General features: G+C 41.6%; 1 protein-coding gene across 1 annotated transcript in view; it reads left to right on the forward strand.

Annotated features, from left to right (window-relative positions):
- The first annotated feature begins 330 nt into the window (after nucleotides 1–330).
- slc1a1 (solute carrier family 1 member 1) overlaps nucleotides 331–25,687 on the forward strand; it is a 74,156-nt gene continuing 48,799 nt past the window's right edge. Inside the window, exon 1 of the mRNA XM_087994504.1 lies at nucleotides 331–940. Within this exon, the coding sequence (XP_087850630.1) occupies nucleotides 850–940 (91 nt within the window). The 5' untranslated portion in view covers nucleotides 331–849. The remainder of the gene's footprint in view (nucleotides 941–25,687) is intronic.

Below are 25,687 nucleotides of genomic sequence, written 5' to 3' on the forward strand. Positions count from 1 at the left end.
ATTTTCAAAATCAGTAGTTCTCTCAGAAAGCTTTCGTTAAGGCTAGGTGAGTCAATCTTTGATATGTCACACCCTCACACATAAACTGTAATTCACGATAATGATTTAATGGAGATTTTGCCTTTGGCATGAGAGGGACAAAACAATATAATTTTGAACAAAAACAAACTCGAGATTTAAAGTTGATTCTGAGTGAGATTCTCACATTTTGGCTGAAATATGCAATCAACTTCACTGTACAGTGCTGCATTTATTTAAACAGGCTTGAGATCAATTTCACTCTTATTTCAAATATATTTCATAAAATTTTCCCAACGTTGATAATTCATAAAAATGTTATGTTGGATACATAAACAGCTTACTTTTTTTTAACAAATACATTGTAGTAAGCAGAGAAATCAAATTTTCCTTTTAAAAGGACCCTTTTCCATTTAATATAAATCATTTTAATTTTATGATTTACAATGAAATTTACATGAGAATTTTTATGGCAGTGATTGAGGGCTCGATTCTATCAGAGCAGAATCTTCACTGGGTGCTGAATCCATGGTTAAACGATGGACAGGCCATTTGTTTTGAAAAAAACATAGTTCTATGTTTTAATGGTAGCCATTGTTCGGTTGCTCTCACTGCATTCAGAAGGGGTGGTACTTAGTTACAACTGAGTGCATGTAGTGGCTCGAGTATGGATTTGTCTGCAGTGACGGAACACAGTGCAGTGAAGTGAAGGCAGCAGCATTTCGCACTGACTTCAGCACTGTTTTTGGTGTTTATGTGTGTGAGTGTGTGTGTGTGCATGCACACATGTATTTTTAATCTGTTTCTTTGAATTTAAACCAACAAACAAACATGGGGAAGAAATCCACAAAAAGATGTGATTGTAGAGCTGTGTTGAGGAAGAACTGGTTGCTCATGAGCACAATTCTCGCTGTAGTCTTAGGTAAGCATTGAATCTGTGCATTCCCGAATCCTTTTGTTGTCTTCTACGATGGTTGCTGCTTTGTAACATAATAGATTGCTTCTGGTAAATGATTAATATGTAAAGGAACATATTAAATTGAATACATTCTATTAGTTTTAAGATCTCTGTTTATATTAACATCGTTCTAGCACATCTCATTTTGAAGTGGATGCTTAAATTGCTGGTTTTACCAAATTACAGATGCAGAATACCATTAACGCTGTCTCTTTTAGTACTGCATAAAATAAACTGCCCGAAAGTAATTCCTTATTGTGGAACATGTTTCACTGGAACTAAAGTACCCTGATCATGTCAGTAAATGTTACAGTTTTTATACCCAGTAAAGTTCCTATTAGTTGATAAGTACCCATGTTTTATTCCCCCCTTTTATTGTGATTTTCCCCACACATTTTACTTGGTTACATCAAGTCACATTCACAGATTGCAAAACAAAACCTTCTTCCATTCTGATGCCCTGATACACCAGATTTGCAGGAGTTGGTATGGATTACTATATTGTCTGTCTAACACGTGGAATTAATTTCCAGAGAAGGTAGCATGAACCCTAGGATCATTTAAGAAATTGCTGGGATTTGTAGTGGAGGTTTGTATTTCTAGATAAATTAGTTAAGAATGGCTGGACGGTCTGTTTTATCAGTACTATTTTTGTGACATCTTTTGCTGGCAGAAGAAACTTTGCCTTTATTGAATGCTCTTACTGAGATAGAGAATACAAAGCTTAATTTGACCAACAGGGCTTGCCCAAAGGGGACTGTAAAAAGCAAGGTGAGAAACACATTAAATTATTTTATTAGAATGTATTAATTTCCTCAAAACTCATCTGTGAAGCAGCGAGTACAAAAAGCAAAATATAACAGTTGCTGGAAACCTGAAATAAAAATTAGAAAATGCTGAAAATATTTCACACATTTGACAGCAACTGTGGAGCATGAACAGAGTTAATAATTCAGTTGATGACCTCTTAACCTGTAAAACAAATTTTCATTTGCTAATTAAAGACATTATAAATTTGTATCTATTATTACATTTAAATTAATTTTAAACATTTTTAATATTTTAAGCATTGTAATTTTCTCCCAAGATGTCCTTTTTGCAAACTTTTTTGTTTAGAATTTTTCATCCAATGTGATTTTGCAAAAATAGTCTTAATGTGCTAATGTGTTACATGTATTGCTCCTTCTCTGTTATGGTAGGCACTTTCTTGATGTGATCCATTCATCATTCACTACAGCATTTATTCCTTAAACATCCATTGACTTTCTTCTTAGAATATATCACTATAGCAATTACTTCAGCTGATAACTGTCATTATGTGGCCTTTGTCTTCCTTGTGTGGGCGATCAACACCATTTTCTTAAACTGATGGCTTTACTCATTCGTGAGCAACATAAAGCAACCAGCCAAGCCTTTTTTCTGAGAGCAGTGGAAGAGTCATGACAGTGTATTGGTCCCAGTTCATATCTACTTTAAGTATTGTTAACATAATATTAATTTAGTGCCTAAGTTAAACTTGTAACAGCAATAACCCTGCATTTTAATTTTGATACATTGTCACAGTGAACTGCCTTTTTAAAATCAGCAGGCAAGACTACGTCTAAATCAGAGACAAATTAACATTTTGGTGGGCCAGATGTGCATATATCATAATATATATTAAATATTTAGATGAGGGAACTAAATGTAATATCTCCAAGTTTGCAGATGATAGAAGGTTGAGTGGGAGGGTGAGCTGTAGAGGATGCAGAGATGTTTCATTGTGGTTTGGAGAAGTTGAGTGAGTGAGCAAATGTCTGGCATTTGAAGTACAATGTCGATAAATGTGAGGTTATCCACTTTGGTGGCAAAAACAGGAAGGCAGACTGTCAATCTCAATGGTGACTGATTTGGAAAGGTAAAGGTGCAACGAGATCAGAATGTTCTTGTACACAGTCGCTGAACATAAGTATCACAGGTGCAACAGACAAATGGTATGTTAGCCTTCATAATGAGAGGATTGGAGTCCAGGAGTAGGGATGTCTTGCTGCAATTATACAAGGTCTTTGTGAGACCACACCGGAGTATTGAATGCAGTTGTAGTCTCCTTATCTGAGAAAGGATGTTCTGGCTACAGAGGGAGCAACAAAGGTTCATCAGACTGATTCCTGAATGACAGGACTATATTTATTGTAGTTTAGAATGAGAATGGGATCTCTCACAGAAACCAAAACATTCTAACAGGCCTAGATTAGGTCAGCAATGATGTTCCTGATCACCTAGGAGTCCAGAGGCAGGGGGTGCAGTTTAAGTATACAGGACTGTGTCATTGGGTCTGAGATGGGGAGAAATTTCTTTATCCGGAGAGTGGTAAGTCCATGGAAGTCTCTGTCACAGAAAGCAGTTGATGCTAAAACATTGATTATTTTCAAGAAGTAGATCTATGTAGGTCTTTGGGCTAAAGGGACCAAAGGGTATGGAGTGAAAGCTCGAACAGGGGATTGATTTTGATGTTCAGTTGTGAACTTGTTGAATGTGAAACAGGCCCAAAAGCTTGAATGTCCTACTCCAACTCTTATTTTCTATGTTTGAGTCTCTAAATAAACTAAATAAGTGGGCAAAGAACTAGTAGGGAAATTTGAAATTATCCATTTTAGCAGAAAGAATAAAAATGAAGCATATTATCGAAATGGTGAGAGATTGCAGAGCTCTGAGTTGGGGAGGTATCGGGATGTTTCGATGAATGAATTGAAAAGGGTTCATATATGGATACAGCAGGTTATTCAGAAAGCTAAACTTATGTTATTATTGCAAAGGGGAATGGAATACAAATTTAGGGAGGGATGCTTCAGGGCAATAGCGAGAAAGTCCAAAACTACAGGACTACTGGGTTAAGGTGAGCGGAGAAATATTTGAAAGGGACATAAAGAGTATTCTTTTTTCACAGAAAGAGTGGTATACGTGCGGAATGAGCTGCCGGAGGAGGTGGTGGAGACTGGTATAATTACATCATTTCAAAGGCATCTGGATGGGTACATGAATAGGAAGGGTTTAGAACAAAGAACAGTATAGGCCCTTTGGTTCACAATGTTATGCCAAGCATTTATCTTAAACTAAGATCAACCTAAGCTACACACTCCTCAATTTACTACTGTCCATGTGCCTATTCAAGAGTTGCTTTAATGTCCCTAGTGTCTCTGACTCCATTACCACTGCTGGTAGTGCATTCCACCCACCCAGCACACTCTGTGTAAAAAACCTACCTCTGACATCGCCCTCTATACCTTCCTCCAATCACCTTAAAATTATGCCACCTCATGACGGACATTTCTGCCCTGGGGAAAAGTCTCTGGCTATCTATTCTATCTATGCCTTTCATTACCTCGTACACCTCTATCAAGTCACCTCTCTTCCTTCTTCTCTCCAGTGTGAAAAGCCTTAGCTCACTCAACCTCTCTCCATAAGACAAGCCTTCCAATCCAGGCAGCATCCTGGTAAATCTCCTCTGCACTCTCTCTAAAGCATCTACATGCTTCCTATAATGAGACGACCAGAACTGAACACTGTATTCCAAGTGTGGTCTAACCAGAGTTTTGGAGAGCTGCAGCAAAAACTCGTTGCTCTTAAACTCAATCCCCCTGTTAATGAAAGCGAAAACATCATATGGCTTTTTAACAACCCTATCAATCTGGGTGGCAACTTTGAGGGATCAAGATCCCACTGTCCCTCCACACTGCCAAGAATCCTGTCTTGAACCCTGTATTCAGCATTCAAATTCGACCTTCCGAAATGAATCACTTCACGCTTTCCCAGGTGGAACTCCATCTGCCACTTCTCAGCCCAGCTCTGCATCCTGTCAATGTCTTGTAGTCTGCAACAGTCTTTGACACACCTCCAACATCACTGATCTTTTTGTCATTGGCAAACTTACTAACCCACCCTTCTAATTCTTCATTCAAGTCATTGGTAAAAACTGCAAAGAGCAGAGGCCCAAGAACAGATCCCTGTGGGACATCACTGGTCACTGACCTCCAGGCAGAATACTTTCCATCAACTACTACTTGCTGTCTTCTTTCAGACAGCCAATTCTGGATCCTTTCTCCCATATCATCTAACTTTCTGAATGAGCCTACCGTGGGGAAACTTATCAGATACCCTACTGAAATCCATTTCCACCACATCCACTGCTCAACCTTCATCAATTTGTCTCATCACATCCTCAAAGAACTCAGTAAGGCTTGTGAGGCATGACCTACCCCTACCAAAACTATGCTGACTCAGGATTTAGAGGGATATAGGCCAAATGTGGGCAAGTGGGACTAGGTTAATTTAGGATGGCATGGATGAGTTGGATTGCAGGGTCTGTTTTCATGCTGCACATCTGTGTGACATGAAATCATAATTTAAAAATCACGGGTAATCCATTTAGGACAAACGGAAAAGAGAATTCTTTTCTCACCAAGAGTCACACGTCTTTGAAACTCTCCCTTAAAACGGGGCAGTGAAAGCAGAGTGTTTGAATGTTTTAAAAGGTTGATAGATGCTTAACAAGCAAAGGGGTGAAAGGTTGTCAGAGTAATGTGGAGAAAGATCAGTCATAAACGTTTTGAATGTGAAAAAGGCTCAAGGACCCAAATGGCCTACTCTTTTTCCCAACTCATCTTTTCATGTGCTCTGTTGGATTGCAGGGTCTGTTTTCACTCCCCCCAAAAAACCCAGATGCATGGCTGGTATGCTTCAGTTCCTTTGTCCAGCTGAAACAAATGGCATACATTGAGCCTTCATTAAGTGCAGTGATTGTTGACTTTCAGAGTAAATTGAGGAACGTCCAACTACTGAGATGTATGAAACATGAAGACGAAGTTTGGAAGAGGCGCAATCCTGCACTCATAACCAAAGACATAAAACTCTGGTCTTTGAGTTGTTAGAATAGGGCAATTATATCTGATTATATGATGGCAAATAAAAGAGGTTTGGAGCACTAGTTTGCAACACTACATGCCTTTTCAGACAGAATAGGAAATTGTGTTTGATAATTTTATGAGACAACTTTGAGGACATAAAGTTATTAAGTACAAATTTCAAAGAAAACATTCGATAAGGTGCCACATTAAAAGACAACAGCAGAAGATAATAGCTTATGATGTTAGAGGTGATACATTAGTACAGTCGAGGATTGGCTAACAAACAGAGAACAGAGGGTCAGAATAAGTGGATCATTATCAGGTTAATAATTGTAATTAGTGGGTTCTACAGGGAGCAGTGCTGGGGCTCAGATAGGTTAGGTGAGTGGACAAAAAAATTGCCATTGGAAGCACTTCAGAGAAAGGCTGATTCCTGAGGTGAAGGGATTACCTTAGGAGGAAATATTGAGCAGCTTGGGTGTGTATTTATTGGATTTTTGAAAAAGGAGAGATAATCTTATTGAAGCACAGGATTCTTAACAGGACAGATGCTGAGATAATGTTTCAGAGTTTCATAGATTCACGCAGTGCAGAAAAGGTCCTTGAGCCCATCGAGTCTGCACCAATATAACTATAACTAATCCCAATTTCCTACACGTCCCCTATCCTTGAATGTTATGATATTTGAAGTACCTTTCCAAATATTTTTAAATGTTCTATAAGTTTCCAGCCTCCACTACATTCCTGGCCATAGAAGAGACCTAATGAAACATTCAGAAAGAAAACAGCATAAATTTCAATGTACACAGATAAGCATTCATGTGAAAAAGAAATTGGGCAATTTACAGGTTATGCTGGGTCAGTACATGAGGGAGAAAGGAATAGGAGGATATGCCGACAGGATCAATGGAAAAGGAATGGAAAGAGCCTTCTCTATGGAGCATTAATACTAGTCAAGGCAGGTTCGACAAAATTGCCTGTTTCTGAGCTTCAGACTCTTCAAAACAAACTGAAACCAAGCTATGATTTAGAAAACAGACCAGGCATGATTAAAGTAACTGTACCAAGAATAGGATTAGTGCATCAGGCTTCACATCACTATTAGAGGTGAGACTTTTTGTAAACCGAATGCATGCAAAATTCAACTTGCCACCTTGCTAATTCAATGGATGGCTGGATGCTTTAAGTAATCAGTTTAATTACTTAACTGAATCACAATATAGTTGTCCTTTTTAATCACATATGTACTCATTATTATCCCTTCTTAAGGTTAACACAAATATTCCAACACAATCTCACCCATTAAGTCTTTATTCAACTAGACATAATCAACATTTCACAACTTGGCTTGATATGCTATGAATAATTGAGAAATAATTATCCTTTTAAAACATTTGCATTCTTCAAACAATAAACTAGAGCAGACTTTTTGTGTAAATTTCACTAGCAAATTTGTACAATAATTAGACTTCACAAAATTAAATTTAAAAGTGTTTTGGAGATGAAGAAGTTTAATATGCTATTTCATAAACCATTACAATAGCATTAGTTTTTAGATGCATTTTGTAAAGAACCAGTCCTCTGCTCACAATTTATTTGTTTCAGTCTTGCTGGTGACAATCAATTAAAACAATTTCCCACACAAAATCAGAGAACACCCCTTTCAATCACTCACTCACTTTCGCCCTTTTCAAAACTAGTACTAACTGTGAAAGCCATAAGATCTTCCAGGCAGAGGGACATCTAGAACAATGACTTAACATTTAAGTATAAAGGGTTGATAAGTTAAGTCAGAAACAGTGAAAATTTTCTTTTCTGAGTACTGCTACTCTTTGAAATTCTCTGTTGCACAGAGCAATGGCACTGATCATTAAATATATCGCTAATGTTGTCATGCAATTCAACATCTGAAACATCAAAAGATCCTCCAAAGATATATGATATCTCCATTGGAAAAGTAGTCAGCTAATTGCTGTTACTGTGGAATAAAACATTGGAAAGAGAATGGTTTAAGTAATGATTGCCTCAATGATGTATTTAAAATAGCTGAAGCAAATGCAGGCTTGTCTTATGTATGATTAGAATAGTGTTGTCGAATAAACCATGAGCCACGTTTGAATAATTATGAACCTAAAAGTTTGGTTAGTTGCGTTCCTAAAGAATAAATCAAAAATAATAAATTGACAATATCATTGGATATTTAAGCTCAATGTTTAAAATTGGACAGTGCATACTTTAATTTTTTTTTGTGTGTTTGTTGGCAATATGGTAAGATGAAAAGGAGAATGAATATATGTTTGATCAGCAGGAGTGCTGACGGATATTGCAATTACTGCTGGATAACACTAACTTAGATCCTCTTTGTTCATATTTCCAGCTTTTACTAAAGTAGTTCAAAAAAATTGTCAATTCCATAATCTCCCATGAGGCTGGAGGTGATCCACTCAGATCCACCAGAGAGTCACTAAATTATATTGCTCAGAACTTACATTCTCAGGGAGCTCTCTTTTTAAAATCAACACATATTCTAATTCGGAATTAAAAAGATTATTGTGATGGTTGTACTTTAAAACATTGTGCCTTAAAGTCACCAATTCAGTCATGTTTGAGACAAAAAAAAGCACAGGTTCCAAATGTTGGAGATGTCTATTAAAGAAAGTGCAGTCAAATACTTTGTTTCTGTATTGTACTGTACATAGAATCACTTTAATGAAGAATGTTAGACAATCCACAAGTGGAAAAAGGTATGTTTCTGTTAAAGTTTTTTGAGAAAGTGAGCTTTTGTTCAGTCTGTGATATTTGTTGTTGGCCAGTCTAGTTCCTTGCTATCTGTGAAAACAAAAGCCCCTTGATTTATACCTGGCCTGGTTTCTGTAAGCATATCAGATTACCCTGTGAAGGTTTGGAAAAATGCTCCTTATGCTGGTTATGTGGCCAACAGGTAAGATCTACCAACTTTCATTGAAGCATTTCAAAGCACACTTTAAGAATATAGGGCAAGATGAGAACTTCTTCTGAAAAATTCTGAGTTAGTTTGATGATAATGTACTTCCAGTGTGAAGCCTCTTCCACCAGAAGCCACATTGAAAGTTAATCACAGAATTATTACAGAAGGGGCTATTCCGTTTATTCTGTCCGCACTTGCTATTGAAATGAGAATTTCACTCAGTACCATTCTCCTGCCTTTTTTCTGTAACCCTGTATATTGTTCCTGTTCAAATGACAGTCTAATATCCACTTGAATGTCTTGATTGAACCCACCTGCATTACATTCTCAAGGCTGTGCATTTCTGACCTTAACGAATTTCTAAGAGAATTTTCTTTCCCTGGTTCTCCTTTTGTGAATACTTTAGCTCTGTGCCCTTTCACATGTAGTGACATTTTCTCGCTATATACTCACTTTAGATCTGCCATGGGTTTGAAAATCTTCTCTCAGTTTTCTTTTCTCTCAGGAGAACAGTCCAACCTCTTACACTTACCTTCATAACTGGAATTCTTCATCGCTGGAACCATGTTACATAGAACAGAGCATTTAGGACAGTGCCACACAGAACAGGCCCTTCGGCCCTCAATGTTGTGCCGACCTTTTATCCTACTGTAAGATGAAACTAACCCACATACCCTATGTGGGTTCCTATCATCCATGTGTTTCTCCAAAAGTCGCTTAAATGTCCCTGATGTATCTGACTCTACCAACACCACTAGCAATGCATTCTACACACCCACCACTCTCTGTGTAAAGAACCTGCCTCTGATATTCCCCCAAACCTTCTTCCAATCACCTTAAAATTATGTCCCCTCGTGATAGCCATTTCCACCCTGGGAAAAAAGTCTTTGGCTAACCACTCTATCTATTCCTCTCATCATCTTGTACGCCTCTATCAAGTCACCTCCCATCCTTCTTCGCTCCAATGAGAAAAGCCCAAGCTCCCTCAACCTTTCTTCATGAGGCATGTCCTCCAGTCCAGGCAGCATCCTGGTAAATCTCTGCACCCTCTCTAAAGCTTCCACATCCTTCCTATAATGAAGTGACTAGAATTGAACACAATATTCCAAGTGTGGACTAACCAGGACTCTATAGGGCTGCAGCATAACCTCGCGGCTCTTAAACTTAATCCCCCTGCTAATGAAAACCAACATACCATACGCCTTCTTAACAATCCTATCAATCTTTGAGGGATCTATGACATGGACCCCAAGATCCCTGTGTTCCTCCACACTGCCAAGAATCCTGCTTTTAACCTTATATTTTGCATTTAAATTCAACCTTCCAAAATGATTCACTTCATGCTTTTCCAGGTTGAACTCCATCTGCCGCTTCTTAGCCCAGCACTGCATCCTGTACTTTGCAACCTACAACAGCCCTCCACACTATCCACCACTCCTCCAACCGTCATGTCATCGGCAAATTCACTCACCCATCCTTCCACTTCCTCATCCAAATCATTTATAAAAATCACAAAGGGCAGAGGTCCTAGAACAGATCCCTGCGGAACACCATTGGTCACCAAGCTTCAGGCTGAATACTTTCCATCTACTACCACCCTCTGTCTTGTATGGGCCAGCCAGTTCTGTATTCAGACAGCCAGATTTCCCTGTATCCCATGACTCCTTACTTTCTGAATGAGCCTACCATGGGGAACCTTATCAAACACCTTGCTAAAAGCCATATACACCGCATCCACTGTTCTACCTTCATCCATGTGTTTTGTCACATCCTCAAAGAATTCAATAAAGTTTGTGAAGCATGATGTGTCCCTCACAAAGCCATGCTGACTATCTCTAAACAAGTTATGCTTTTCAAAATAATCTTAAATCCTGTCTCTCAGAGTCCTCTCCTATAATTTGTCCACCACTGATGTAAGACTGACTGGTTGTACTTCACAGGGTTATCCCTATTCCCTTTCCTGAACAAGGGAATAACATTTGCTACCCTCCAATTATTTGGCACTACTCCAGTCAAGAGTGAGGACGCAGAGATCATCGCTAAAAGTGCAGTAATCTCTTCCTTCACTTCCTCTAGTAACCTTGGGTATATCCCGTCTGGCCCAGGGGATTTATCTATCCTCATGTTTTTCAAAATTTCCAGCACATTCTCCTTCTTGTTTGAACTTGTTTGAGTGTATCAGCCTGTTTCACACTTTCCTCACAAACGACAAGGTGCCTCTCACTGGTGAATATCAAGCAAAGTATTCATTAAGGACCTCCACTACCTACTCTGACTCCAGGCACAAGTTACATCCACTATCCCTGATTGGCCTTACTCTCACTTTGGCCATCCTCTTGTTCCTCACATAAATGTAGAATACCTTGGGTTTTTCCTTAACCCTACCCACCAAGGCTTTTTCATGCTCCCTTCTAGCTCTCCTAAGTCCATTCTTCAGTTTCCTCCTGGCTTCCTTGCAACCGTCTAGAGCTCTGTCTGATCTTGCTTCCTCAACCATAAGTAAGCTTCTTTCTTCCACTTGATTAAATGTTCGACGTCTCTTGTCATTCAAAGTTCCTTCATCCCACTATCCTTTCCTTGCCTCAGTGGGACAAACTGTCCATCACGCGCACCAAGAGCTCCCTAAACAACCTCCACATTTCTGTTGTGCATTTCCCTGAGAATATCTGCTTCCAATTTATGCTCCACAGTTCCTGTCTGAAAGCATGGTAATTCCCCCTCCCTCAATTAAATACTTTCCCATATTGTCTGCTCCTATTCTCTCCATAACTATAGTAAATGTCAGGAAGTTGTGATCACTATCACTGAAGTGCTCTCCCACCGAGTGATCTGACACCGGACCTGGTTCGTTGCCAAGCACAAATCCAATTTGCATTCCCTCCAGTCGGCCTATTTAGATATTGAGTCAGGCATCCTTCCTGGACCTGACAAAATCTGCACCATCCAAACTAGTTGCACTAAGGAGCTTCCAATCAATATTAGGGAAGTTTAAGTCACCCATGACAATAACCCTGTTACTTTTGCAACTTTCCAAAATCTGCCTCCCCATCTGCTCCTCCGTGTCTCTGTTCCTATTGGAGTGTCAATAGAAAACTCCCAATAAAGTGACTGCTCCTTTCCTGTTTCTGACTTCCACCCATACTATCTCTGTAAGCAAATCCTCCTCGATGACCACCTTTTCTGCAGCTGTCATACTATCCCTGATTAGCAATGCCAATACTTTTACTTTTGAAACATCAAAATCCCGGAACATCCAACAACCATTCCTGCCCCTGTGATATCCAAATCTCCGTACTGGGTACAACACCATAGTTCCAAGTACTGATCCACGCTGTAAGTTCATCACCCTTATTCCTGATACTTCTTGCACTAAAATAGACACACTTCAAACACTGACTGCAACTTCGCCCTATCAACTGTCTATCCTTCCTCACAGACTCTCTGCACACTGTATCTGCCTGCTTACCAGCTACCCCATCCTCTGATCCATAGCTCTGGTTCCCATCCCCATGCCAATCTAGTTTAAACCCTCCCAAAGAGATCTAGTAAATCTCCCGCCCAGAATATTGGTACCTCTTCAGTTCAGTTGCAACTCATCCTCCTTGCATAGGGCCACCTTCCCCAGAAGGTAACTTAATGATCCACATATCTGAACCAGCCCTCCCTCCTGTACCAGCCCTGCAGCCATGTGTTCAGCTGCACTCACTCTCTTAAGAAATCACACAACAGCAGGCTATAGTCCAACAGGTTTATTTGGAGGCACTAGCTGTCGAAACGCTGCTCCTTCAGCAGGTGGTTGCCAGGTAGAACCTGCTCCTGCAACAACCTGATGAAGGAGAAGCGCTTCGAAAGCTAGTGCTTCCAAATTAACCTGTTGGACTATAAACTGGTGTTAGGTGACTTTTAACTTTGTCCACCCCAGTCCAATATTGACTCCTCCAAATCACTCTCTGTTCCTAGCCTCACTAGCACGTGGCACTGGTGGCCATCCTGAGATTATTATTCTGTGTCCTGTCTTCTAGCTTCCAACCTAACTCCCTATATTCATTTTTCAGGTCCTTATCCCTTTTCCTCCCGATGTCATTGGTACCAATGTGTACCATGACTTCTGGCTGCACCCCTCCCCCTTAAGGATTCTGTAGACTCGATCCGAGACATCCCTGACCCTGGCTCCTGGGAGGCAGCACACCATCCGGGAGTCTCATTTGCGACCAGCCAATCCCCTGTCTCTTTCTGTCACGATTGAATATCCTATCATTGTCACTCCCCTATTCTCTCCCCTTCCCTTCTGAGCCACAGAACGAGGCTTAGTGCCAGAGACCTGGCCGCTGTGTCTTTCCCCAGTCATCCTCCCAATAGTATCCAAAGCAGCATACTTATTATTATTTAGGGGGACAGCCATAGGGGGTCCCTGCACTATCTACCTACTCCCTCTCCCTCCCCTGACGGTCACCCAACTACCTTTATCTTGTAACTTAGGTTGAGAGCCTCCCTTTAACTCCTCTATATACTGTATCCGCCTCAGCCTCCCGAATAATCCGAAGTTCGTCCAGCTCCAGCTCCCGTTCCCTAACGCGGTCTTTGAGGACCTGGAGTTGGGTTCACTTCTCGCAGGTGAACTCTGCAGGGACACTAGTTCGACCCCTTACCTCCCACATCCTGCAAGAGGAGCATGCAGTTGCCCTAGCCTCCAATCCCTCTGCTCTAAACTGATGTATCTCCAACACTTCCTAACATCCTTCTCAAACTGTGACAGCTAAAGGGTGGGATTCTCCAGCTGAAGCCAAATTCTTATACAATAAATAATTTCTGCAAATTTCAAGGAGGAGGCATGAAACTGCCCCCAATGAGTAAAATCCAATATTTAGTGCAGGTCAGAATTAAAGATCAATTCATTTGGAGACAACAACAGGAGCCAGCCAATGCAATTTGATCAGTTACCATTCTCTAATCTAACTGGAAACTTTTATTTGGCACTTTTTCTCAGTTGGTCATGGGATTTGGACTTGGCTTTCAAGAACAGCATTCATTATCCCACGGTAATTATCATTGCGAAGATGATGGCGAGCTATCTTCTTCAACTTTTGTAGTTGCTATGGCTTAAGTAAATCACATACTATCAGGGAGATTTTGACTCAGATACAGCACTGAAATGGTAATATCATTTCACATCTGGTTTGTATGTAATTTGGTGGTGGAACTTGTCAATGGTGATGTTCCTTTGTGTCTGCTGTCCTTGTTGTCCAAGGTGGTACAGATGACAGGTTTGGAATGTGCTGTTGAAAGAGCCTTGGCAGTGCATCTTGTGGATGTTATACACAACAACTACACTGTGTATGTAACTGGTGGAAGAAGTGAATATTGAAGCTGGTGCATAGGGTGTTAACCAAGCTACTAATTTGTCCTGGATGGCGTCAACCAGTGCAGGTTCACTATTTGAGTGGGTGGTACTCGATAATCAGCAGGATGTTTCCTTGTCCGTGTTTGACCTGATTCTATGAGACACCATGGGGTCTGGAGTTAATGTCGAGGAATCCTTGATGTACACACTTTCTGCTGTATACCGTTGGGCCATTACCTGTAAAGGGACTCTTTTGCCAGGGGCCTTGGATATAGCCAGAGCTATAATGGAGGACGTTGGCTGTGAATAGGACCATATCAAACTGCTGTTTGATTGATAGAAGTTCCCAGATGTTGGTAAAGAAGACTTTGCAATGCCAAATTGGCTGGGTGTCCCTTCACCATTTTGATGCTGGATGGTCCTTCCAGTTTCATTCTTATTCAGCTTTCTATGTACTGGTTTGATACAACTGAATCGCTTGCCAGGTCATCCCAGGGGAATTTTAGAATTCACCACATTGCTATTGGTAGGGGGGGGGGGCATATACAGTACAACCTCGATTATCCGAACATCAATTATCCAAATTTCAGATTATCCGAACAAAATCTCAAGGTCCTGTAAAAGTGACATTAGGCAACTCAGCATTCAGTTATCGGTTAAATGGTATTATGGCGTGCATTGCCAGATAACTGAGAAATGATTGATACCGGCACTCAAATTACCGCTTGTTTACGATAGACCAGTTATTGGTTAAGTGGCATTATGGCGTGCATTGACGGAAAATCGAGAAATGTTCGATAACCGGCGCTCATAAATTACTGCTTGCTTACGACCAGATCGATTATCTGAACAATCAATTATCCGAACAAAATACTCCCCGCACGTCTCATTTGGATAATTGAGGTTCTACTGTATAGTTCAGACTCCCTCGTAAGGACTAATGGTGAGATAGATGGCTTTTTACATCAGCTTATGTTTTAATGGTCATCATTACTGAGAAATGTCTCGTATTTCAGATTTTTAAAAACATTTATGTTTTCAAATTCATATTTAGAACATTTGTCCAGGCTTCTAATTAACTCATCCAATAACATAACTGCCATGCTACAATCCCTATACTTTAGCCTTGAAGCAGATGCTTATCTTGTAGGTGTACCCTGCCAAGGATTCATCAAATAGTCCACAGTAATACTGCAAGGCGGAGACATCCAAAACAATAACTTGTTTAAAGTTTAATCAAAACTAGACAGCTTTTTCAAAAGCAAATCTGAATCACAAAGTCAATGAAAAAGGCAAATGCAAGGCAATAAAAGGGAATCTGTAAACTATTTTGGCACATTGTGTTCTGTTCAGTGTACTTTACAGATTAAATCTACAATGACCTTAACATTCAACTGAACATATAACTGCTTCTGGTAACTAGAAGAAAAAGTTTCCCTGTCCTGTAAAAAGCAAAGTCAGTCCCTTGAATGAGCGAAGGAATGGGTTAATGGAGATCAGTGCTGAAAAAAAAGCTCCTGAATTTCAGAGCAACTTAAAGGTTGAGTGCAGTTGGAGGCCATTCGGTCCATCAAGTCTGCACCAAACCTCCGAAGAGCACTATTAATGACAACTTTCACATTTTACCAATGATTGAGAGTAGGCTGATGGGGGCAATAATTGGCTGGGTTAGATTTGTCCTGCTTTTTGTGTACAGGATATACCTATGCAATGTTCCATATTGTTGGGGTAGGTTCCAGTACTTCAGCTGGATCCCTGTTTGTTAACTTATTTGTCTGTCAATAATATATCTTTAAAACTAATGAGTGGATTTCAATGGCTGACCTAGCTAAGTTCCTGATCAATGGTGACACCCAGGTGTTGATGTTGGAGGCTTTGTGAGCAGCGCAGTGGCTCAGTGGTTAGCACTGCTGCCTCACAGCACCAGGGAGCCAGGTTTGATTCCAACCTCAGGTGATTATTTGTGTGGAATTTGGACATTCTCCTTGTGTCTGCGTGGTGCTCTGCTTTCCTCCCACAATCCAAAGATGTGCAGACTAAGTGGATTAGCCATGGGAAATACAGGGATGGGATGGGATTCTTTTTGCAGGATTGGTGTGGACTTGATGGGCCGAATGGCCTACTTCTACACTGTAGGGATTCTACTATGACTCAGTTGTAGCGATGCAAAGACAGTGTGTTCACTAGCAAGCCCCCTAACCCTATAGTACCACGCTATGGCATCAGTGGCTGGGAAGGTGGTGGTTGGTCCTCCACTCGGAGGCTAACTTCCTACCTCCACTGATGTTTAACCAGGAGCAGGGGCCTGCCACTGTGTGTGAAAACAAGCAGATCAACCATGGTGGGCAGCTCGAGGAGTGGGAGTGACTCTGCTATTTTGGGCACTCCTTGACATATTTAGGAGGGATGGGACGGAGCTCCAAACAGGAATAATGCATTACCTATACTTTCCAACCATGCTGTGTTCCTCAACAAAGCTTACCTGATCAGCCTCAGTGTTTCCAGACCTCAGACACCTGGTCATGAGGGCACAGATCTATTAATGTGTTCCTTCCTTTTAGGTACAGCTCCTAGCAGTGACCTCTTCTGCCAGTGAAACCCTTTCTGATTAACCAGAGAGTCTTGTGGACCAGGGCATACTCACCTTATCCCTTCTCCCGACACCTTCCTAAAACCATAAGATATAGGAATAGAGTAAGGACATTTGGCCCATTAAGTCTGACCCGCCATTCAATCATGGCTGATATGTCTCTCGAACCAATCCACATGCCTTTTCCCTGTGATCATTGATCTGCTTATCAATCAAGAACCCATCTCTCTCTGTCTTAAATACAGTCAATGACTTGGCCTCCACAGCCCTCTGTGGCAATAAGATCCATAGATTCACCACCCTCTGGCCACCCTCCACCCAATGGCCAGACATGGACAGCCAACATTAAATCCAGGCCGATGATTTAATGTGCAATCGATAATTCCAATCTATCATTAGTTAAATCTTCAGCACCGAAATCTTGTTCATGGAAAATTATTGCTCAGCCCTTTCCTGAAGGCACTAAAACACACAAAATCAGTTTATTATTAGGAACTGGTTTCAAAAACCTAGTTTTTAAAAATGAGTTTAAAAAAAATTTCTTAATTTTAAATGTGTTTCCCCTTGCTGTGTATCATACAATCGACTAATAGGTTTTTTTTTTCATATATATCAGCAATCCCTGCAGTTTACTCAAGAACCTAAAACATGTTCTCTTTGCTGAGTTCCAGTAACCGAGGAGGTATTTTGTACTCCTGCACTTGCATCAATGATTCCAAATCCTGAACTGATCTGCTGGCTTCATATAATATAGTGAGTCAGGAGTATTCCATATGATGACAATTTGTTCAATTAGAGACAAGGTTTTCAGCCACCCGCCTGATGAAAGTGGGCCATGCCATTAGTGGTGGATAAATAGTCCACAAGACCATAAGAACAAAGAAGAAGAGAAGGCCATTCAGCCCCTCATGCCTGCTTCACCTTTCAATATAATCTGTTACCCTTCACAACCACTTTCTGCATATTCCTGTAACCCTGGATTCCCTGACTATCTATCACAAATATACACAAGGACTCTGACCCGCTCCCCCCCCACACACACACACACACACACACACACAGCTCTCTGTGGCAAAGCATTCCAAAGACTCATAGAGTCATAGAGATGTACAGCACGGAAACAGACCCTTCGGTTCAACCCGTCCATGCCGACCAGATATCCCAACCTAACCCAATATACCGGCCACTACAGCGGACAGCTGAAACTGACAACTGGAAGCGGCAGGGACAGGCCACTATAAATGCCGGAGGAAACACCACAGAAGCGCTTCACAGGAGGGTCCCAAGCACTGAGGATGTCACCTAGACAGGGGACGAACATTTGCAACAAAAATTTCCAGCTCGGCGAACAGAACCACAACTAGTCCCACTGACAGCACCCGACCCATATCCCTTCAAACCCTTCCTATTCATATACCCATCCAAATGCCTCTTAAAAGTTGCAATTTTACCAGCCTGAGAGAAGAACTTTCTCCTCACCTCAGTCTGACATTGGTGCCCCTTTATTCAGAGACAATACCCTCTGGTCCTTGAGTCTCCCACCAGGGGAAACATCCTTTTAGCATTTCCCTGTCAAGCCCCTCAATAGTCTTAAATGTTGCAATGAGATCACCTCCCATTCTTCTAAACTCCAGTGGGTAGAGTTCCAAACTGTTCAACGTTTGCTCATAAGACAATCCCTCCATCCCAGGGATCATGCTGCCCAACTTCCATTGTCATGGCGATAATTCCTTGGGCCTACCACAGGGATGACCAACCACCTCCCGCCCCAACCCCAACTAGCAGTGAGCCTATTTCAAATGCTAACCAGGATCATTTGACATGCATATGACCCCAACTGCCATTTTTGGGTTAAGTTGGGCAGAATCTATACCATTCAGCATTGACCAGCATGAGGAGGCTGCGTAGACAAAAGTGAATGTGGTTAGCTTTGATTTTGTGGAGCTCGAAGGAACTGATTCTCTGTGCTTAGACAATTCAAATGGAACCACTTTCAGTCCACTTCCTCTGAAAATTTCGGCCCCCACACCTACCAATCCCCTTAGACAATCATATTCCATAAGCATATATAATTTGGGAACAGTGATAGGCTATTTCAACTCTCAAGATGGCTGTACTGTTCATTAAGAGTGTGGTTGATCAGTTTCTGTTTCGAATTCTCCAATCCTGTCTGCCTCTCAGAACTTTGGTCCATTTGACTGACAAGAATCTATCCAAAGCATAAAAACAGAAATTACTGGAGAGACTAAGCATGTCTGACAGCATCTGTGGAGCAAAAGCAGAGTCAACATTTTAGATCCAGTGACCCAGAACTGATAGCAGCTGGGAAAAGGTGGTAGATGTGCTGAAGACAGGGAGTGCAGGTGAGAACAAGCTGGAGATGGATCCCAGAGATAGACAGAGACAGAGAGAGCCACAATTGGGCAGCCAAAAGGATGGATAATGGTAAACCAGGGAGAAAGCAAAGCTGATAATTGGGACCATTAGTAAGTGAAAGTGGATTGATTGCGCTGAGAGCATACCCACGACATGAAAGGACCTGGAGTGTGGGGCTGGGTAAAGGATGTGAAATGTGTTCAGGCCCTAAAATTAATGAATTTGATATAAATCCCTGAAGGCTGCAGGGTAACTGAGTGGAAAATGAGACACTGTGAGGTGAAATGAGAGAAGAACTTATCTACCTCTGCCTGAAAGATTTATTGAGTCCATCCACCCTGCCTACTGAGGCAGAGAGTTCAAAAGTTACATAACCCCTAGAACAAAAATAAAAGTTCTCCTTATTTCTTTACTCAAAAGGGCAACCACTAATTTTGAAACAGCGGCAACTAATTCTGAAATATAACAACGACCTGCTGATGATGGAGATCTGAAACTGAAACAGAAATTACTGGGGAAACCCAGCATCAGTGAGAACAAAGCAGAGTGAGTCTCATGACCCTTTATCAGAATTGGCTAATTCTGGACACACCTACAACAGGAAACATCCTTTCCATATCCACCTTTCAGGATCATACACAATTCAATGACGTAATGCCTCACTCTTTTACGCTTCAATTAAATCTAGCTCAGCCATTTCAACCTTTTTTCATAAGGCAACCCAATGATTCCAGTTATCAATTCCAGTTATTAATTCCAGTTATCAATTCTCTGAACTTCTTCAAGGCATTTAAAGCCTCCCTTCTATAAAGAGACAAAACTGCACACAGCCCTGGAGGTGCAGCCTCACCAAATGCCCTATTTAAATGTAGCAAACCCTCCTCAGTTTGTTCGATGATACCAAAATATTGCAGGTGCTGGAAATGCAAAATAAAATCAGAAACTCAGCAGGTCTGACAGCATCTGTGCACAGTGCGACAGAGTTAATGTTTTATTTCCAAAGACTCTTGAAAAAATGATGCTACACTGTCTTAAATTATGAATGAAATCAAATATGAAAGTAAGGAGATTGAGCAGCTCGGGCAGCACCTGTCAAGCTAACTTGGCAATGTTTTCTGCCTCCCTTTGCTCTTGTTGAAAAGTGTGGCATGAGAGAAAGCATGGCAGGTCAGGCAGCTTCCGAGGACCTGCTGCGCTTTTCCAGCACCACTCTTTTCGACTCTGACTCTCCAGCATCTGCAGTCCTCACTTTCTTCTGATTCCTTTCTCCTTGAGCAAAGGAGTTTATTTGCTACTTTCCAGTTTGATGAAGCATTTCTTGAGGTAAGGAAAATTTTGGAAAAAACACCAATTTATTTACTACCTCAGAAGGAAGCCAGAAAGGAGCAGATGTGGGGGGTGATTGAAGACTCGAATTTGCCACAGTTAGAACAGTCACTGTAGGTAGTCTTTGAAAGGGAAAGAAGGGGAATATATGCTTAGTGGTTGGTTATGATCCCAGCTGATGGTATTACTGGTAGTATAACATTATATCCGAGGCTGAAACCTGCCTTGTTTACTTCGTTTCGGTTTTAATGAAGTGGTCTCATGCTGAAACATAAATACGTAAAGCTGCAGGTTTTGTTGCAATATTAAAACAGAAGTTTAGTAGCAAAATAAATAAAGATTAAAATCAAATGAATGAAACTATTGATTTATAAACACACTTTCAAGGATTTTAAGCACACAGCAGAAACCTCATTGATCTCAAAACACTCTTGTTACAAAGTTAAAAGATAAAGAACAATTTTTGTATGGTACCCAAAACAGACTGCATATGGACCCTAAACATCATTTGTAGAATACATTTTTTTTATTTACTCATCAGATGTGGGCCAGCATTAATTGCCCATCCCTAGTTGCCCTTGGGAAGGTGGGGGTGAGCTGCTTTCTAGAATCGCTGCCGCACACGTGCTGTAGGTTGACCCAAAATGCCCTTAGGGAGGGAATTCTAGGATTTTGACTCTGTCCGACACTGAAGGAATGGCGATATATTTCCAAGTCAGGACGGTGATTGGCTTGGAGGGGAACTTGCAGGGGGTGACATTGGGGCAGATGAAAAGCAGCGAGTAATTCCCCTGACAGATTGTGGACCTACAGCTTTTTTGTTAGTTCGGAGCCTAACTTTCCCTGAGGTACGAGAGATGAAAACCTTTCAAGAGTTGACAGATTTAGTTAAGGAACATTACAACGCCAAGCCTCCACTAATTCTGAGATGCTATTGCTTTATTTGGCAATTCAAGAATCAAGAGAATCTGAATCGGGATTTTTGATTAGGTTAAAATGACTGGGAGAGGGATGTGAATTTAGTTTAACCCTTAATGATATGCTGAGAACACTGTGTGGAATGTGGGATTAATGATGTAACTATACAAAAGTGCCTTACAGTTGAAGCCTTTAACAGGAACCACAACTGGTTTTATCATTGGGAAATGGGGCAAGTGGAACATATGAGTTGCAGCGTATTCCAATGGAAGTGGCTAACTTCACCAATCCAACTGAGCTTGGGGAACATCACTTAAGCGAAGACAATTGCATAGCCTCACACAGGACAAATTCCTGTATGGAAGGATCTAGGTCAGCTCCCAGCAAAGCCCTAAAACAAAGCCAAGCCTCGGCCAAACAGTTAAACGTTTCTTCAGTATCTGGGCCAACAAGCCATTGTAGTTGCTGCCGCTATGTGGACTTGAGTCAGTGAAAGAGCCCCTCTAGACTGAAATTGAGTAAGACAACTCATTGACCGGTATCCAGGAGAGTGCACACCATGGAAAGTCCACCTACATCTGGTTTAGAATAGTTAACTTGCTTAGCAACATCCAAATGAGAACCAATCAAAATAAATGTTTGGTTAAATGTTCACCCAGTTCTAATGGGGGTCGATACTGGTGTGGCTTTACCAGTCATTGCAGAACAAGGTTTTAACAAAATTCACTCTGGTCTCCAAGCCTTAAGTTTACGCAAGACCTCGGCTAGACTGAGAACCTGTACGGGGAGCCTTTACAGATTAACAGTACAACTTTGGTTCTGGTTTCCTTTGAGAAGCAGCTGGTTCAGTTCCCACTGATTGCAATCAAAGACTCGGGCCCAAGCCTGATGGGGTGAAATTGGTTGAGAAAGATTCAACTTAATTGGCCCAATATTTTTCGATTAGAAAACAGCTGACTGAGTGAAGTCCAAATTAAATCCCTGGACGTTTTTCAGGAACATCTGGGGAATATCAAAAGAGCCAAGGCCACCTTGCATGTTGACCAGGCAGCAACTCCCTGATTCTGCAAGGCCCACGCAGTGCCATGTGTCTTACAGGGCAGCACTGGCCGTACTGATTGTGAAGCCCAATGGTCAGTTCCCCTTTGTGGGGATTTTAAATCAATGGTAAACCATTTTTCACAGCTGGATAAATACTGAATCCCTCACATAGAGGATTTATGTGCAAAGCTGGCAGGGGAACTAACCTTCACAAAGCTGGACATGAGCCATGAATATTTGCAATTGCAGTTAGATGAGTATGCTACAATTTATACCCAGAAGGGTTTGTTTTCTCTCTCTCTCTCTCTCTCTCTCTCTCTCTCTCTACATTTATATATATATATATGAGATGCCATTTGAGGTATCATCAGCCTGTGCATTTTTTCAGCTGACAATGAAGAACATTTTACAAGGTCTACTCCAGGTCACCATTTATCTTGGTGATATGCTAGTAACAGGAAGACTAATGCAGAGCATTTAGAGAACTTGGATGTAGTCCTTAGATGTTTCTCCCAGGTGGGCATATGCCTTGGAAGGGAAAAAAGTGTGTTCCAAGCAGCCCAAGTGACTTACTTGGACTACAGAGTCAACAAGACCGCATTATACTCGTATAAAGTGAGGGCGATCTAAGGTGCCCCGGCTCACATGTCTGTACCGGAGCTTAGGTCTTTCCTTGGGCTGGTGCCTTATCATGGAAAGTTTGTACATAAGCTGGCCTCCATCCTGGCACCTTTGCATCAACAAAGGGTCAGCCTGGAAATGGTTGCATATCCAAGGGGAGTGAAGAAACAGCTATCATCCTGTAAGGTATTGGCATATTATGATCCCAAGCAAGATCTGGTATTGATGTGCGATGCCTCCCCGAATGCCATTGAAATAGTACTTGCTCAAAGTGGCCCAATGGAGAGGAACATCCAATAGTGAATGCATCCAGAACTTTGGCCAATGCAGAGACCAAATAGAAAAGGAAGGTTTAGCAGTCATATTTGGTGTCAGGAAGTTCCATCAATGTCTTTACGGACATAAAATTGTAAAGATAACAGACCACAAACCCCTGCTAGGTCTACATAAAGCAGACAAGGCAGCACTTCCCATAGCTTCAGGCCGAATTCAATAGTGGCTCTGATACTAGGTAAGTTCTGATACTATACTAATTGTACGTTGGAACACGGTCAAGGAGACCAAGAGGCCAATGCATATGCATTCGCATTGAACTGCCTCCCATTGGCACATACACCACCAGTAGGACCACCACTGGAAGAGTCCATTACAGTTTTAAATTTTCTGGATGCACATCCAGTCACAGCTGACAATATGGATCCAGAAAGATCCAGTCCTGGCAAAACTGAAACAGCTGATGGTGATGTGGGGAAATCAAAGAGCCATCGTAACTAGAATTGAAACTGGAGAGACCAGATCACAGTAGAGGGTGGTATATTATGATGGGAAGCAATACTGTCCCAAGCAAAGTTCACCACCAGATACTGGCTGAACTCCACTAGGGTCCTCCAGGGGTTTCCAGAATGAAGGTGTTGGTGAGATGTAGCTGCATTGGTAGAGCAGTGCCAAGAGTGCCAACAAGATAAAAATTACTGCCAGCAGCTCCCCACATTGTAGAAATGGCTGGGTAAACCCTGGACTTGGTTGCAATTTGAATATGCAAGTCTTTGTATCTTTGTTTGCCTCACTCTTGTCTCCTCAGTGGGATTCTCGTTCCTTGCCACTCTAATTTAAACAATCCCCAAAGTCATAGTGAGGACACTGGTGTCGATCCTGCTGGGATCTGAACTGTTTAGCTTCTACTCGTCCTACCTTCTCTCGATCCTTCCAAGTGCCTCAGCATTCCAAATCCCTCCATCTTACAGCATTCCTGATCTCACGAGTACATAGCATTGGGAGTAATCTTAACATTACTGCCTTTGAGATCCTGCTTAACATAGAAAACAGGAGCAGACCACTCAGCGCTTCAAGACCGCCCCACCATTTTATGTGATCGTGACTGACCATCCACCTCAGTCCCCTGTTCCCACTTTTACTCCATAACCTTTGATCCCTTTATCGCCCGAAGAACTATATTTAACTCCTTGAAAACATTCAATGTTTTGGCTTCAAAATCTTGCTGTGGCAGAGAATTCTGCAGGCTCCCACATGAATAGGGTAAATAGACATGGTCTTTTCCCTGGGATGTGGGACTCCAGAACTGGAGGGCATAGGTTTAGGGTGAGAAGGGAAAGATTTAAAAGGGACCTAAGGGACAACTTTTTCATGCAGAGGGTGGTACGTGTATGGAATGAACTACCAGAGGAAGTGGTGGAGGCTGGTACAGTTACAGTATTTAAAAAGCATCTGGATGAGTATGTAAATAGGAAGGATTTAGAGAGATATGGGCCAAATGCTGGCAATGGGATTAGATTAATTTAGGATATCTGGTCAGCATGGATGAGTTGGACTGAAGGGTCTGTTCTGCGTAGTACATCTCTAAGACTCTATTATTTCTCCTCACCTCAATACCAAATGACGTATTGCGTATCTTTACATTGTGACCCCTGGTTCTGGAGATCAGATTTTCAAGTTATTTTCTTTGCTTAACAAACTCCTGGTTTTTAAATTTATTTCCTATAGCTCCCTATACTTTGCTGTAGGGTCTCTTCCCTCTTGTTTTATTTATGTTGTTGGGATAACCATGGACCATGACCACTGGTTGCTTTCCCTCCCACTTTAGAATGTCCTGCAACTGCTCAGTGACCTGGCACCAGGGAGGGAACAAACCATCTTGCTGTCATGTCTGTGATACAGTCTCTTCTCTCTCTGTTCCCTTTTATGATAGGATCCCCTAACCCCCTTGCTCTCCCAATCTTTTTTCTCCCACCTTGAGCTGCTGAGCCCCTCCTGATGACAGAGTCTTGCCACTATAAACATAGAACATAGAACATAGAACATAGAAGAATACAGCGCAGTACAGGCCCTTCGGCCCTCGATGTTGCGCCGATCCAAGCCCACCTAACCTACACTAGCCCACTATCCTCCATATGTCTATCCAATGCCCGCTTAAATGCCCATAATGAGGGAGAGTCCACCACTGCTACTGGCAGGGCATTCCATGAACTCACGACTCGCTGAGTAAAGAAAACACCGGAGGAAACATCAAAGAAGCGCTTCGCAGGAGGCTCCCAAGCACTGATGATGTCGCCTAGCCGGGGACGAAACGTTTGCAACAAAAACTTCCAGCTCGGCGAACAGAACCACAACAACGAGCACCCGAGCTACAAATGTTCGCACAAACTTTGTC

This window comes from Chiloscyllium plagiosum, unplaced genomic scaffold (genome assembly GCF_037043375.1).
Source record: "Chiloscyllium plagiosum isolate Xiang-an unplaced genomic scaffold, Cpla_swu_hap1 HiC_scaffold_2, whole genome shotgun sequence".
In the NCBI taxonomy this organism is placed as follows: domain Eukaryota; kingdom Metazoa; phylum Chordata; class Chondrichthyes; order Orectolobiformes; family Hemiscylliidae; genus Chiloscyllium; species Chiloscyllium plagiosum.